This window comes from Amphiura filiformis, chromosome 20, assembly GCF_039555335.1.
Source record: "Amphiura filiformis chromosome 20, Afil_fr2py, whole genome shotgun sequence".
NCBI lineage: Eukaryota > Metazoa > Echinodermata > Ophiuroidea > Amphilepidida > Amphiuridae > Amphiura > Amphiura filiformis.
Genome location: NC_092647.1, coordinates 39,851,034 through 39,867,384, shown reverse-complemented (window position 1 = coordinate 39,867,384; position 16,351 = coordinate 39,851,034). Strand labels below are relative to the sequence as shown.

General features: G+C 36.7%; 1 protein-coding gene across 3 annotated transcripts in view; it reads left to right on the top strand.

Annotated features, from left to right (window-relative positions):
• The window catches only part of LOC140142910 (aminopeptidase N-like), a 148,293-nt gene that overhangs the window by 88,027 nt on the left and 43,915 nt on the right, over positions 1-16,351 (top strand). For all 3 annotated transcript variants that reach the window (XM_072164935.1, XM_072164937.1, XM_072164936.1), the window contains exon 2: positions 6,329-7,052. In XM_072164935.1, the coding sequence (XP_072021036.1) occupies positions 6,329-7,052 (724 nt within the window). The remainder of the gene's footprint in view (positions 1-6,328; positions 7,053-16,351) is intronic.

Below are 16,351 nucleotides of genomic sequence, written 5' to 3'. Positions count from 1 at the left end.
AGATATCCAAAGAATTGTTATAACTATTCTAGTGGTCCAATGTTATTAGATTGGCAAGGTTAATGCTACTCTTAGGAATATCTGCAATTGAATGTTACATAAAGCAGCCTTTGGATTTAGCGCCTTTTGGAAACAAACTCTTCATTTACCTCGTCCTAGATGTTATGAATATTGTTATGGAGACGCGCGAAATAAAGAGATTAAAGTTAAAATCTTTTAACACAGCTCGAATTTATATTTGGTCCACTTAAGTGTAAGCGTTTAAAAATTATTATATGCTTTCCTTTAAACACAGTGGCATTAAGTAACATCATTATTAAAGACATAAAACATTACTTCCACTGTATCTAACATTACCCAACAACGCGAGCATTTAGTCTAAAATCTAATATGTATTGTTAGTATTAGTTTTGGAAATCAGCTCGGAGGAAAACAAAACAAGCCACAAAGAAGAAATAGTTCTATTTTATGCCTTAATATTGCATAGCTTGAAATAGGGCACCTGCTGGAAAGCTGAGATCAAAGTTCCTTCGCCAGCGATAAGCAAATGTATATTGTCAAATAATTTAGATCTGTACTTCATGGACAGAAACGTACAATCCATTACATTGGACAAAATGCAATCACACATCGCCAGCGATATATTCAACATGATAAAAGTATGCCTATGGTATTATGGTTGAATCACCGCCTAGTGGTTCACCCGTCATATGAAGTAGAATCATTAAACATTCATAAATGGTAGGATTTTATTACCTGCCCTAAATAATGTACGATGAATGTGACATGACATTTCAATTTCACATATTTGAACCAATTTACACTTTTATTCCGAAATAAAGAAGTATATTATAGCCAGCGTCATGATCAATTTTATATTCTGTTTGCAGAGATGTAATTTGTGTAAGACCGTAAATCTGTAACTCTTGCCTGACTGGGGTTTTTGAAACATTCACTGAGTTTATGTTTTTCTGGAATAGGAAGTAGGTTGTGAAAGGTTTCGAAAATACTCATTAGCATTGAGAAAAGTAAACAATGGGTCGCATTGTTGACAGAGTGCATGGACGTTGTAAGAATTTCAAATGTACATTGAGATCAACAGGTTGCAATATGAAAGATATGTATCAAAAGAGAATTTAAATTTTTTACAGATAGCTGTTTTTGTACCGGTGTTTTAAATAGAAAAATTAAGAAATCAAAATGTAAAAAAAAAAGCAAAATGAAAAATATGCAATTTGTTTGGGGCTGGTGGTACTCCGTACTAGCACATAATTTCTGATCATACAAAACGTAATTAACTCTGTCTGAGATCGAGCTGATAATGCACGCAACGTATCTTTCACGATCTATGGGTAATTGATCTTATCGTTATTTAATTACTGTTGAAAACCAGGTTAAACAGAAGACAACATCATTTCTTGCATCATTTTAACGAACCTAATGAAGTAAATTGACATTTGACTATTGACAATAGACCCGTAAGGGATGTTACATATAATATGCACTTTTGGAAATAAGCGTAATGCGTTAAACTTTTGAACTCAGTTGTCGACGGCAGCGATTTGTAAAATAACATATCTTCTTTATAACATTGAAAAAAGAAGAAAAACATCTCTAATGTATCAATGTGTAATACATGCTAACTACTGTTTAGATAATGCTCGAAAAGCTTAATGATAATACGCGATTGCAATCATGGTTTGCAGACGATCAAATAATTTCTTTAAATAAAATTGTCGTAACGTCTGAAGCATTCGTACATCTTTTAACCCATTTTTCTTTAAACAAAATAATGCGCACGTGACCCATGGGCACGACATACCAAGACCAGCAAGCGTGACCAAATCCTCATGCATTGGCCACCTTACAGAAAAGTATAGGAACTCTGTAGATAAATATCATCAAATTTAAGTATTAATTGAATTGCAAAATTATTACACATTTTGCAATTCCGAATTTGTAATATGTTATCAAAAACAACATTTTGAAAGTATTTGAAAAAAAATATTCAACGACGGAAACAGTTACAATATAATCACAAAGTTGAACAAAATAGACAATTTTTTTGCACAGCAGTCTCATGTCGTTCCGCCTTTGCATTCAAATGTATAGAAAGACCACTCACTATGTAGAAGGTCACTTCGATACTTACTGTTTATAAGCTGTTATGGCAGCGCGGAGGTGGTCACGTGCGCATTTATAAAAGCGCATTTATATATATATAACCGAAGTACACTGTATACTGTTGATAAGTTGTGCACCCTGGCACCCTTATAAACCAAAGAATACCATGCAATACAAGAAGAGTCTTTAAAAAGACAAATAAAGGCTTTTAAAATTGCAGCCGTTGGCAAATACATGCCTGACAGCAGAAAATTTTGACTTTTTTTTTTCAAAGGCGACTGTATTTATAGAGGCCGTCAGCCTTTCGCCATCTTGTGGGTACAAATGATATGTGTGTTCATGCGTCGGACACAACGCGCAGGGCGCAGCTTGCCACGCAGCTGTTATCGCGCCTCAACGCGGTGATTTTGCTGCTCACGCATGGAGATCGAACGACCATCACAGCGTGTACCCACAAGATGGCGGCATATGACGTCACGCTGACGGCCTCTATTAGGTCAGATCATGTTCATTTAAATTGGACGACTTCTGTTCTGAAGTTTAAAGCATAATATTACACAATCATTTGAAAGAATTTGGTCAGAATCAGGCAAATTCGTTGTGTTTATAGAAAAGCATCGAAAATGTTTGCATCATCAGATCATTATCGTTCTATTTATGACAAAAGTATAGAGCTCTACGGTTAACAAGGTCAAGATAAGATACGATCGAGGTTTGTCTTTCACTTTCCCTCATAATTTTGGCTAAATAGACAGAAATAGTATATTATGGCTGTAAGCCTTTTTCTCGTCGTCCATTTCCTCTAATGCAAAAATCCGAAAGTCTTCTTACCGGTTTTCAAATAACCTCACCTACTAATTCTACATACAGCAATCCATCTGTTTGATTTAAACAGTTAAAGTGTTAACTTATATGTTTAAACAGGACCTGGTTCCATGAAAATTCTTATAGGTATTAGGTACGATGCATGCCCTAAAGTATAAATACCTCGGAAACTCTTCACACATCCAGGCACCTTGCTACTGGGTACCGAGGGACGCAAATAGTGCAGTAAGATCATGAAGAGGATCTTGAATCATTGCCTGCGGTAGATTCGTGTCTGGCAAGGGTACAGTAACTCTCAACCTATCTTAGACTTGTGCGATTAAGATCTGGATTCATAAAGATACCAACCCAATTTTTGTGTATTATAAGTATTATACTTCTTATCAGAAAGAAAATCTTTAAATATGTGTATTCATAATGGTATGATAACTATACCTACCTTCATTTATTAAAAGAGCACATTGTAGTGTTAAGAAAAGCTAAGAGTGCTAAGAGTGGAAATTCAAAACCATGTTATTGCGAGCTAAGTGTTTACCCTTTTCTGGATGGCGATGTTAGACATCGGTATCAACGATAACCATGATTACTAATTTTGTTAGAAGGAAATAAATAAAAAGATTTATTCTCAATTACCATATATTTAAATTTGACATAATATGAATATGCACTTAAATAGGTACAAACAATCCCAGTCACCGTTTATCGTCATTCTATGGTGTTATGTTTTTAGAACAAGTTTACTTTTGTTAATATCCCCATTGTACAAAGCATTAAGGGGCACATTGTAGCCACGAGGACGCCCAGTAAACTCCTCAACGTGTTCCCAAGGCTATGCTTATGGTTATACACAGACATTACGAATTCTAGATCATTCGTTGTCTTTAGAAATAAGTAAACAACCTCAGGTTCAGAGTAGACATTTCTGTCCATCAGGGAGATTTTTAAAGAGTAGAGACGGTACTAGTTACACATTTTTGAGATACTTGGAGTGAAATTCTGCTCGAGTATTTGTTATACCGCAGGGAATTGTTGACAATACGGCGTGTAATTGTGCCTGTCATGCATTGTCTGCAAGAAATGCTACTTACTTATTTAGTTGTTTTACCTTTTCAAGTTTTTTCTCTAGAAACATGTGCTGCACGCAAATAACATTCAATTCTATAACAAATGTGATTCTCATTCTCTAGAAGTATTTGGCTCTACCGAAATATTACCTTAAAGAAAATGGCAACGCTTGTATGCCTTCCCGATGATAGCATTCTAAAACAGGGAGTTAAAAAGCCTATAATATGCAAATAATCAGATAGTTTTTCTATAGCATTCTCTGTTAAGAACATGGATGTCTTTAGAAGCATGCGACAGGATATTACCATGTAGTACTCCAAGATGCCAGAATATCCAGCACACTTTGTTTTCACCGTCGTAGTGAATATACGTCATACATGGACCACACTTGAATTGGTTTATACACCTGTTAAGGGTTGACGAAGTATTGTTGGTCGTGGCACCCAAAAAGATCGATTTTCATTGTCTGAATCTATATAATATTGTAACACCTTTATGTTTTGCAGAAGTTTAGTCCACAAATCATATACTTTGAAACCTTGCGTCAATCCGGGGCAGGGGGGACATGTCCCCTCTACATATTTGGATGGGATATTTTTAGGCTAAAATAGTGTGAAATTGAAACCCCGGGGGGTTCTTCGAAAAATTTTGTATGGGGTGTGCCACGCAGACTTTCGGATGTTGACTTTCTCTATACCTACTTTTTGCTGTTTTTGCTACCCATCAGCATACCAATTTTCAAGAAAAAGCACCCAAAAAGCACCCAAATTTGCCATAATTGGGCGCTTTAATGGCATTTTTGCCCAAATGCGCCCAATTGGGCGCATTGGTATCCACTGAATACCCACCCATCGATATACCAAAATCGCTGAAAAAGTACCCCAAAACCGTGGCACATCCCCGTATACCTTCAACCAGGAAGAACCCCCCCCCCGGGGGATTGAAACAAGCTTTGCGTGGACAATAGGCGCACGCGCAGTTGTCCCCGTAAACTGGACTGGTATAAAGCTTTGCCTACCCTGCTGATGTCTTACCTCTTGTATGTCCTTCTTAATGTTCTTTAATATGCCAGCAAAATCGGGCCAGAATAATGCTCAAAATAACTCACAATTGAATACATGAATACAAAACCCACCCAAGTCCATGGAAAGAGATTTTGAGTAACCTAAAAAACCCCCAAAATCATGTTTTCCTTCATTTAGAGTTACCTGTTAAAATAAGGCAAGTTTTCCATTAAAATGATTGGGTTAAACTGTATTAGGTATGACGATTAGCATTTCGAGGAATTCGTTGGGGGTGGGGGTGGGGGTCATTTGGTATGCCGGACTTGGTCGTTTTTAGTTTTTCTTTATGTATGCTTTTCCCTTTGCCCTCAGTCTTTTTTCTTGTTCTGTACCCATTCAGCTTCATTTCTGCATTTTTCACCACTTATTCCGTCATCATTGTTGCTATCACCACAATTTAGCACGTCAGACATCTTGCCCTGTTTGCGAGGGCACAATATATATGTTCTTTTATACAATAATTTCCCATGTTTAACTCAATTTGACCAAAGTATGGACTTGGACGGGTTTTGAATTCAGGTATTCAATTTGAAAGCGGATTGTTTCAACATAATATAGAAACCAGAACATGAAAAGAAATGATCACTCATCTTTTTAAAGATTAACTTTAAAAGTTAATTACAAATGTCACCACAAATAGCTATATATAGGCTGTAATGTTGGCACTTTTACGGCGCACCTTTTTAGATATTGGACAGGTAACGTTTATCCATTACATTGATATATTATACCGTAAGTCCCTGTTGCTAGTTTGCAAGGTAGTAAAAATAGGTAAAGATGTTGGAAAAATCTATGTTTTCTATTGTTTTTTAGAGATTTAATGAACCATTACCTCAAAAATGTACCAATATTACAGCCTATTCGTTGTGGATGATGATATCATTGGGTATGCTGAGTAGTACTTGACTCGGAAAGCTTAAAATCGACCATTGTATAAAATTCTAGGATTTCTCCACATATCCAGAAATAAAAAAGGGGAAGAGGAAGAAGATTCAACATCCTTTGCAGTGAGACAGATCCATCAATGGATCGGCAACTCTCTAGTCCGAAGGCTCCCTAGTCCGAAGGCTCCTTAAGTAGTCTGAAGGTTCGCTAGTGCGCTTGTCCGAATTCTGAAAAAGGAAGAAGAAGAAGAAGAAGAAAAAGAAGGAGAAGGAAGAAGAAGAAGGAAGAAAAAAGAAAGAAAGAAGAAAAGAAAGAAAGAAATCTTAACACTATGTTATAACAATTTTTTGTTTTTTTTCTGACAGGCCCAGTGGTACCTAAAAAGGTCACCGTGACAATGGATATGGATGGTCAACTAAGTATAGACGAAGACGGGCATCCGACGGGAAAGAAAGAAACTGGCTTCTACTGCACTCCAGGTCAAATATTTTGCGCTATCTTTGTTGGGTTAGCTGTAGCCGCAGCTGTCGGATTTCTAGCATTCTATTTGCCAGTAAGAACATGTAGAAACAGATCCGTTATAGGAGATCCCACTAATCCAGCCATCATACCAGACCCAACAATACGAATACCTACCCGAAAACCAACAATAATACCTGCAGCTACAGAAGAGCCTTGGATGGGAAGACTTCCATTAAATGTGCGGCCTTTACGATATGATCTTACATTGACACCTTATCTGTATCCAGAGGATGTATTTAATGGACCAGGAAGAAGGAGATTTACTTTTGATGGTGCAGTAAATATTCGAGTGCGATGTGAAGAAGTTACTAATGTCATTACATTACATATGAATAATATTACAGTATACGATCTCCAAGTAACAAGCATGTCGGACCCACATGCCAATAACTTGGTTAGAAATTCTACTCTTGATGCTTATTATGAATTTTTGCATATTCGCTTATCGGAAGACTTGCGGGTTCATGAGAATTATGAGATAAGAATTATTTACTTAGGAAGCTTACTACAGGACGGCTTGGTGGGATTCTATCGTAGTTCATACATCAATGTGAGAGGAGAGGAAAAGTAAGTAGTCAATGTTGCTTTTTTGAATCTAAACTTTTTATCGTACCTTCTTTCCCTTTATCAGTGTACTTCGGTTATATTTATAAATGCGCTTTTATAAATACGCACGTGACCACCTCCGCGCTGCCATAACAGTTTATAGACAGTAAGTCTCTAAGTGACCTTCTACATAGCGAGTGGTCTTTCTATACACTTGAATGCAAAGGCGGAACAGCATGGGACTGCTGTGCAGCAAAATTGTCTATTTTGTTAAACTTTGTGATTATATTGTAAACGTTTCCGTCGTTGAAAGAAATTTTCCGTCGTCACATACTTTCAAAATGTTGTTTTTGATAACATATTACCAATTCGGCATTGCAAAATGTGTAATAGTTTTGCAATTCAATTAATAATTAAATTTGATGATATTTATCTACAGAGTTCCTATCCCTTTCTGTAAAGTGGTCAATGCATGAGGATTTGGTCACGCGTGCTGGTCTTGGTATGTCGTGCCCATGGGTCACGTGCGTATTTATAAAAGCGCATTTGAAAATACAACCGAAGTACACTGGTAAACTAAAACGTACACATATTACAAGCATGACGAATTATACTCGCTCACGCCTAAAGCGTATGCGCGCTGCATTCGCGCGTACGCTATGTGTAAAAATGTGGACAGTTAGCGAAGAGTTGTTGAATAAGCAATAAACAACTTATACATATCTGAATAGATAATAAAAAAACCCCGAAACATATAGTTTCTTCTGCTTCTGCTTCACCTCATGCTCCTCTGTTTTTTGACGCCATTTTTCATTTCCGCCTAATTCTCCTCATTCTTTTCCCCCTTTTCATGTTAAAATACGGCAATTTGTTCATATTTGAAACGGCTAGGCTGTATCTATGTATATGATGCATTTAATTTCCTTTTGCTACCAAAAGTCATGCATCCGTCAACCCTAAGGTTGGTTTTTATTTTTTTTATCACTGTTGAGAGTTAAGAGTTTAGATCTGTGGTAAATTGGCATAGCGAAATTGCATGCGGAGTACTCGCCCTTATAGATCTGACGAGCTCTTGACATTGGTAAAGTTATGGTCAGTCTGACCTGAGAAAGGCTACTTAAGTCGTTGTGGTGTATGGTATTTGCCAAAGGCAGAAGGCAAAGACGAACTCAAAGTTGTTAAATACCACTAATTGTGTATTACACGGGTTTCAATGGGGAAATGGCTAATTTCGGGTGGAATTTTCTCATATTCAGAACTCTCACAGTTATATACCACTAATATCAGGTGAAACTATATGATTTAGATGCCAAATGATCAAAAACTCAACATAGGTTGATCTGAGACTTTTCTTGTTTTAACGCACTGAACCGTAAACACATTAAAATGGCAGTGTGCCCTCGAAACTGAAGCCGTGCGTATGAATTTTGGTACTATTACAACAAAAATGTCATATAATGAGAGAAAATATACCATTTTGAAGCATCACACCCTAAAAAGTACTTTTTTAGCTATATAACTTGATCAATTTCAGCGATTGTAATGCAGTCGTTTTAGATGCCCTGCAAACAAATAGTTACACGTCGTATTTCCATGTATCGCCCAGACCTATTAGTGGTATGTAACCAAAAGTCCAGTTTTAGTTATGATAACGATAAATAGGTTGGCGTTGTTGTGAATTTAGTTAAAATTCCTCTATAAGACGTTTACCGTATCTATTTTTCATTTAAAAATATCAACGTAACGACATGACGCAATGATGTGACTAGATATGACAGATACGAGTAAGGTTAATAAGCACCTAATAAGTCCTAGAAATTCGATTCCTGTAGAAATCCCATAAACAATGCCAAATGACGAAACAATTTAATGCAAATACGTCATTCAATATTTGAAAGTGTTTTATTTTTTTCTTCAAATTATCGCCTCGAAACCAGCCTGAGTAATAAATAAAGACATGTGTTATGCACAAATATTCTGGGTTATATTAACGTATACGACTTAGGTACAAAAAGAACAGTTCATATTTCATATAAATCTCATTTTGTTTTGTAGATGAAAGAGAACTTGTGACACATTGGGATAATTTTTAATTATAAACGTGATCACGGAATTTGAGTTTAAGGAAGCACTCATTGATTTTTGTGGGAAATAGTTTCACCTATCTTTTGAACAAGGAGAGGTACGAGCATGCATATGCAAGTATACATGTTTGGAAAGAAAATGATGGAATGAATGCAACTTTAACTTCTGCAATTTCTAACTAATCACATGAATTGTATTCTAGCACTAATCCACAAAACAAATAAACAATAGACAAGCATCCCAGCAAACAAGCAAACACACGTGACATTTTTCTTCATGGGAGCAGCGTAGCACACTGGTTAAGGTCTTTGCCTTTCGTGCAAGACCGGGTTCAAGTCTCCACTGGACCCCCCCAAAAAAAAAAAAAGAAACGCTCTCCCAGTGGCTCATCTGGGAACGGCGGGGCAGATGACCCATGATAAAAGACCTCGTTTCAGTCGGTTCCGATCAGGGTAATAAGCCCGATTGTTGGCTACTAACACTTGACTGTCCTGTAAAATTCCCCGACCAGCTATCTACGGCGATCCCCTTCGTTCACGTTCATCAGGTCACTAATGTGCCAGGCCGAAGTGTAGATTTCAGCTGTTAATGCCTAGATATGCTCGACATAAAAAAACCCAAAAACAAACAAACAACCAAACAAACAAACAAAACAAAAACACAAACAATTTTAACAAAAACTATTAATAAAGAGACACAATTAAACATTTTAGCCTATATCATATTTTGATGTTATATAGTTTCATTATTTAGAAGTGCACGGATAAAAATTATAATGGGTGTTTTATTGTTCAAGCTGGTATTTGCTAAATTTCTAGGACACGTTTGCATTCCTTGCAGCAGTTTCTTTTCCAAAAAAAACCTTTCATACCCGTCTCTGTTACACCTACTTTCGCTAAATTTTTAACAAATATAATGAAAATCATGATAGAGTCAAAAAAGATTTCCCGCCAAATTAACGCGCTCCTCGTGCATTCTTCATAACCACACACATTTTCAGCCTTCAATCTGTGCAACCTGTAGCAATTTAAAAAGGGATTAAAATTCAAACAGATGCTCACATATCTGAGTATCAATTTCATCCTTTTATCACCTGTGGGTCTATCTGTTCCAATTTTGGTAAAAGCGTTGCTTATTTTCTCTCCATCCAATCAGAGAAGGATCATGTTGGTAAGATCAGATAGGTAATGCGATGTGATGATTGATAAAAAGGTTTTGAAAATTTCAAAATACTATTAATGTAAAGGCTACAAGTTGTGTTAACAGATTGATATTGTGAAAGTAAAATATTTGTTTTATTAATATTAATTTAGAATGAACGTGAAAATATACTTTTTAATTATTATAAATAGGGATGAAAATGCAATTATTTTCAGTTATATTAAACAAAATACCTAAACTTTTTAAGAGCTTTTGGGAAAAACATGTATATGTTCAATACGAAAGGTCAGATTTTTCAAATGATGATCTGCTTTTCCTCCCAGCTAGTCCATAGGCGTAGATCCGGGGGGCAGGGGTGGATGGGGGATTTATCCCCCATCCCCCCCTCGCGCGCATTTATTCTACTTTTACACCATATTTCATCAGTTTAGCTTCAAAATACCAAAATTTTTCGCGCGCTTCGCTCGCAATTGTAGCATAAACATATTCTGTTGCCAAAAGGTGCAGTCAAAAAGAAATCTACGCCACAGCCAGCTACATACACTGTAAGTACATATCATTAGATTAGAGTTTACTTCGAGGACTGTTAAAGGAAGTCTCCGGCAATCATAATATTATGCCTTATATATTAGCAAAATAATTATTTAAAACAAACTCATATTGACCATAAACGAATAAAACGAATAAAACAGCCGGCTCTCAACACGCGATATTAAAAAAAGAGAAGTAATTCATTGGTAGAGCACCAGCGCAGTCACCTTCGGAGCCTTATTTCACCCTTATACAAATGAGCACTTTATAATGCCTCTTTGAAGGTTTCTTGGGAAGTATTTCTTGAACTGCATATCTCCTTTGTTTTGGGTAGGCATCAATCTGTTCTCTGAGGTCTCTGGACTTAGGACCAGACTGTGGTGGGTTAAACTGGTTTTAAGGGCACCCAACCGTCCCGCTTCCCTCAGAGCATATTCCAGTACTGACATGAACTTCATCAGCCGAAATGATCCCGAGCACCTGCGTACACACGCAGTTCAAGTGCAGCGAGCTCAAAAGGACATTTTCAGACGTTGTGTCCACGAAGCAGGAATCTCTGAGGTCTCTGGACTCTGGGTTAAATCGGTTTTAAGGGCGCCCAACCGTCCCGCTTCCGTCAGAGATAGATTTAATTAAACCGTCATCAGATATTGGGCACTCCATCCTACTTTCAGGCTAGGAACAGCTGGTATGAGTGGCGTAAACCAGCGTGCTAAGTCAATGCCCCTATATTACCCAGCAGGCCCTTGGGCTAGAGTCAGCTGAGCAGAGCTTGCACTGCTGGAACTGGGATGTGCAATGTCATTACGGACAATGACTGGTCACAGGAACCTAGTCTTACTATCAGTTGGAGGGGTAGTTCATTGGTAGATCACCAGCGCGGTCATCTTCGGAGTCTAAATTTCACCCTTCTTAAGATGAGCACTTCTGGTGTAGTTCTCTCTTGGAATATGACAAAATTGGAAAAATCACCTTGTTGCAGTTTTTTAAAACTAACAAACGAACACAATCAGCTTGTTACACTAGCAAGTGCCACACCGTTGCAACGGTCCACCCGGGGTGATGTAAGGCAGCAGGCAGGACTAGTGTATAGATAATTATGAAAAGTGTCGTTGACATTATGCTCAATTATTGTCGTCAGCCTTCATTGTATTGCTGGGACGTCATTGTACAAGACAATTTCAGTGCCCAGGAATATGGAATATCTCGTGTTGAGGGACGGCTGTTTTATTCATTTTTATGACCAATATGAGTTTGTTTAAAATAAAATAACGTGATTGGTGCTTGATAATCATTTTTCTAACATACAGGGCGAGTCAAAAAAGTGCAATAGAGAAAAGAATCCAATTTTATTTAAGAATCGAGTTAAAACGTTTTATATATGATATATACACATTGTGTAAAAAAATCAAGGAATTAGTATTTACCGTTTTGTTTTTATGACACATTTGATAGCAATACCCAATTTTGATGTTTGTCCAAGATACATCTAAAATTTGAATGTCAGCCCACTCTGTGTAAGGTAGATTTGGAACAACTGCCATTTTCTTAACCTCATTGGCATTGAAATAAAATGGAGCACCCAAAGGGTTATTGCGCTTGGTCTATATAGTTTAAGGAGAAGAAACATTATTTTCTGTTATTTTCATTTTACCTTTACTTTAAAGATGTTTATTCTCTATCAAAATCATACAAATTTGTAGGCGGGGTTTTCAAATGTCAAAATGATATGCGCGCAATTGAATTGGAGTGAATTACAAAATATCCAGTAAGTTGGACATATTGGGATTTATAAAAATGAGTTGGAGTCGAGTGAGGTATGAAGGACTTAAAGTAATGTTAGAAAGTTTATTTGAACAGAAAAAAGAAATTAAAATAACGCCAAAATCAACCGTATTTAAGTTAAAGTCAGTTTCAGAGCTGGTGCATTTACCGTGCATTGTGTGCTCTCATTCAAAATACATGGTACCTCGTGGACAAATAACGATATTGGGTATCGCAGCAAAAGGACTCATAAAAATTAAACGGAACTCGTGATTCACTTCATATTTTCACAAGAGGTGACTATTGAGTCTGGCATTTAAAGAATTTTTCAATAATGGGAAAGTTCGACTTGACTCTTGCATAAATATCGATTCTTTGCTCTATTGCACTTTGTTTACTCACCCTGTATAAGGCAAAATGTTGTGATTGCCGGAGACTTCCTTGTTCAGGTTAGCAACTATTTTAAACTGTTGCGATTTGGTAGTTCACAGCATCTTGCGAATGGTAGTGAGCTTTGGCAAAATTGCAGTGATCATTTCAGAGCGAGCGTGTAGAAAACAATACCTAGTCTACTCTTAAATGTCAAAATTTTTTGTTGCCATAAAATTTGTATTATAAAAAACTAAATTATTTAATATCAGAAGGACATTCCCCGTATTCAGAATACAATTTGGTGTATATAATGTGCTCTCGACTGAATGGAAACGTGTGATTTTTGAGACTGTCAGACAAAGCACAGTCATATAGCCATCGGTTATGGCAAACCTTGATGTTCCAAGTAGATCTCATCGAGTTCTAACAGAATAGTAACACATAGAACATAATGTAATATAAAGTTTTAACGCTATTGTAACTATATAATTGCCCATAATAAGCTTGATTAGCTCTTTTTATACATGTATTGAATGTTACGTGCAGATTTCATGATACACGAATAGCCAGCAACTAGGTGTGAAAGGTTTAGTAGACCGCAATTATAGGTTTTGTCTATAGACCCAATCTTATCATCCTTATTGGAAAAAAAAAAATGGGCTTCGTGAATACGACTTAGATTACCGCCTCTATCATTCTGAAATAATTCTGATCTAATTTGGTCTTCATTCAACTTTTTGACTTTTTCTAAACCTTGCTTACACTAGGAAAGCTATATAGATGGGAATCCAAGCCGAATTTCTAAAAAGAGATCAGAGTATAGAGCCTATTTTTAAAACAAGGCATGACATTGCGTCGCAAATTCACTGTCTTTTGTTCATTGCAATAGAGTCATTCCATGTTAACTCCTGGGATGTGCACCGCAGCACCTCTTCATTTTTGTTTTCTTTTTCTGTGTGGTGGTAGATATTGATGAGAAAGTAAAATCCTGAAAATTTGAGCTTCATACGCTGTGTCGTTTTCCCGTGGCATCAATTTGAAATTTAGGGGGATCAGCGTAAAAAATGTGTCGCAACGCGAAAGACGATGTTTGGAGGTCCATAAATATATAAAGGTACCGTAGTTTAGGCAACGAAAAAAGAAAACCCTGTTCTACGGGCCCGACCGACCCAGATTTTAAACAAATTGAAAAAAAAAATGAATGCCGACCCAAATTTCGGAAATTTCAGGAACATTTTTTTTGTATTTTCTCAAATTGCAAATTATTTTCAGATTTTAGTGATTTTTTTGGTAATTTAACAAAAAAAAAAAAAGAAAAAAAAGGCCGAGCGACCGCGACCCTACTTGAAAGGTCCGTCCGCCCGTAGAACAGGGTTTCTGTTTTTCGTCGCCTTACGAAGAATATTTCATAAGTTTGTACTAAATCACGGATCAATTTTCAGACTAAGATGTGTCAAGCACATATGTTGGCAAATATTCTTTTACAAATCCATAATATTCTTTTCCTTATGTTACATGAGCCTCACAGCAATTATCCAAGTGCCTTGAAATAAGTACGAGAGTTTATGGCCCAGACATTTCCCATATCATTTCTTTTACCCAAAGGGTTAAATGTGTATTCTTTCTTGAGTACACTTATGCGACCTCAACATGGAAATTAAAGTGGATTTCTTGTTCTGTGTGTAAATCGATCTCATCTAGATATGCCCATACCAAGTTAAATTAACCTAGAAGGAAAGTGTTATGTTTGCCAGTCCGATTTAATTGGTGATAGGTTAACTTAAAGCTTCAGGTTTTATTACATTTGAAATTGCTATTAAACAAGCCTATTAACAGAATTTCCTATGTTTTAACGTTCCCATTAGATAAATGCATTATCGGCGTGTCTGTTATAGTGATGTCTGCGTCTGTTTCAGAACATTGAGAGGAAAGTCAATTACTTGAATCGCTATAATAGCGGTATTTGTAATTTTTTGTATAGTAACTCAATCGGGATAATAATATAATAGTATGCATATTTATCCCAAAAAGTTGATCGGTAGTAGAAAACGGGCAACATCACGTCGATTTCTTTCCAGTGTCCCATATTTGAAGAGCTTGTTTCCAAACCATGTTAAGTCCACAACATGTTTCTCATTTAACAATCACACTTTTACTTTTAACAATTACTTTGACATTAGCAACAATGAGTTGTACCATCAACAAGCCATTATTTACCACAATAATGCTGCTTAACAATATGCAGACTATTGTTATCATTTGGGAACCAAAGGCCTTACATACTGTGCATCCATCCACTGTTTGCTTTGTAATGGTGCATCCAACTGAAATTACTATACATATAGCATTACAACCCATGGCAATATCGCATAGGTAAATCAGAAACATGTGTTTGTGGACTTAACATGGAACCAAGCTCTTCAATTTTGTAGAATCATGCTAGAGCATCATCCTGTATTCTGTGTTCGCCGTAGAAGTGATGATGTAACAGGATTAACTACCAAAATGAGTTTTAAGTATATCGCACTGGACTAGTACGTTCAAACGGTAGCCTACCTCTACATTGAACCATAGATGTCAAAGAAGAGGGATAAAGACATATGTAGATCGTAATTGTATAAAATATTCATATTTGCTGATCACTCGCACCTGTAAAATTAGTATCTTTATTATAGCCGCCGATAGTGGACACCACAACCAGGCTGCTTTTGTATTCAAGTTTTTTGTTTGTCCAGCCTTAACCGTATTAAGGTTTTATATATTTATTATTTATTTATTTATTTTTCATATTTATAACATTCGGCCGGGGGGGGGCAACCGTCACTCAGAAGACCCGTGACTGAGAAGGTCCACTATTCAAAAAACCCGTCACCCAGAAGGTCCGCTATTCAGAATTCTGAATATCGGGCTTGTTTTCATTTAAAACGACCCGCTAACCAGAAGACCCGCTAATCAGAAAACCCGTTAATCAGAAAGCCAGCTACTCGGAAAATATTGTCTGAGTAGCGGACCTTCTGATTGCTTCTTTGCAGAATCACACCCTAGCGGCGGCCCTGATACCATAACATGTTGAATTAACCTAGAAGGTAAATTTTTTATAACATTTGAAATTAAAATGAGATGGCATTACGGCTAACGTGTCTATTTAAACAGCATTTCCTATATTTGATCGTTTCTAGACAAATGCATTATCGGCGTGTCTGTTTAATGATGTCTGCGTATGTTTCAGAACATTGTGAGGAAAGTCAATGACTTGAATCGCTACAATTTAGTGACACATGCTTAACACTTACAAAGTTGTATTTGTAAATTGTAATCGGCTGTTAGCGGTTTTTTCGATTGAAGCCATTAAGTATGATTTGTGCTGTGACTCAATAGTGATTATAATACAACCATATGCATACCAG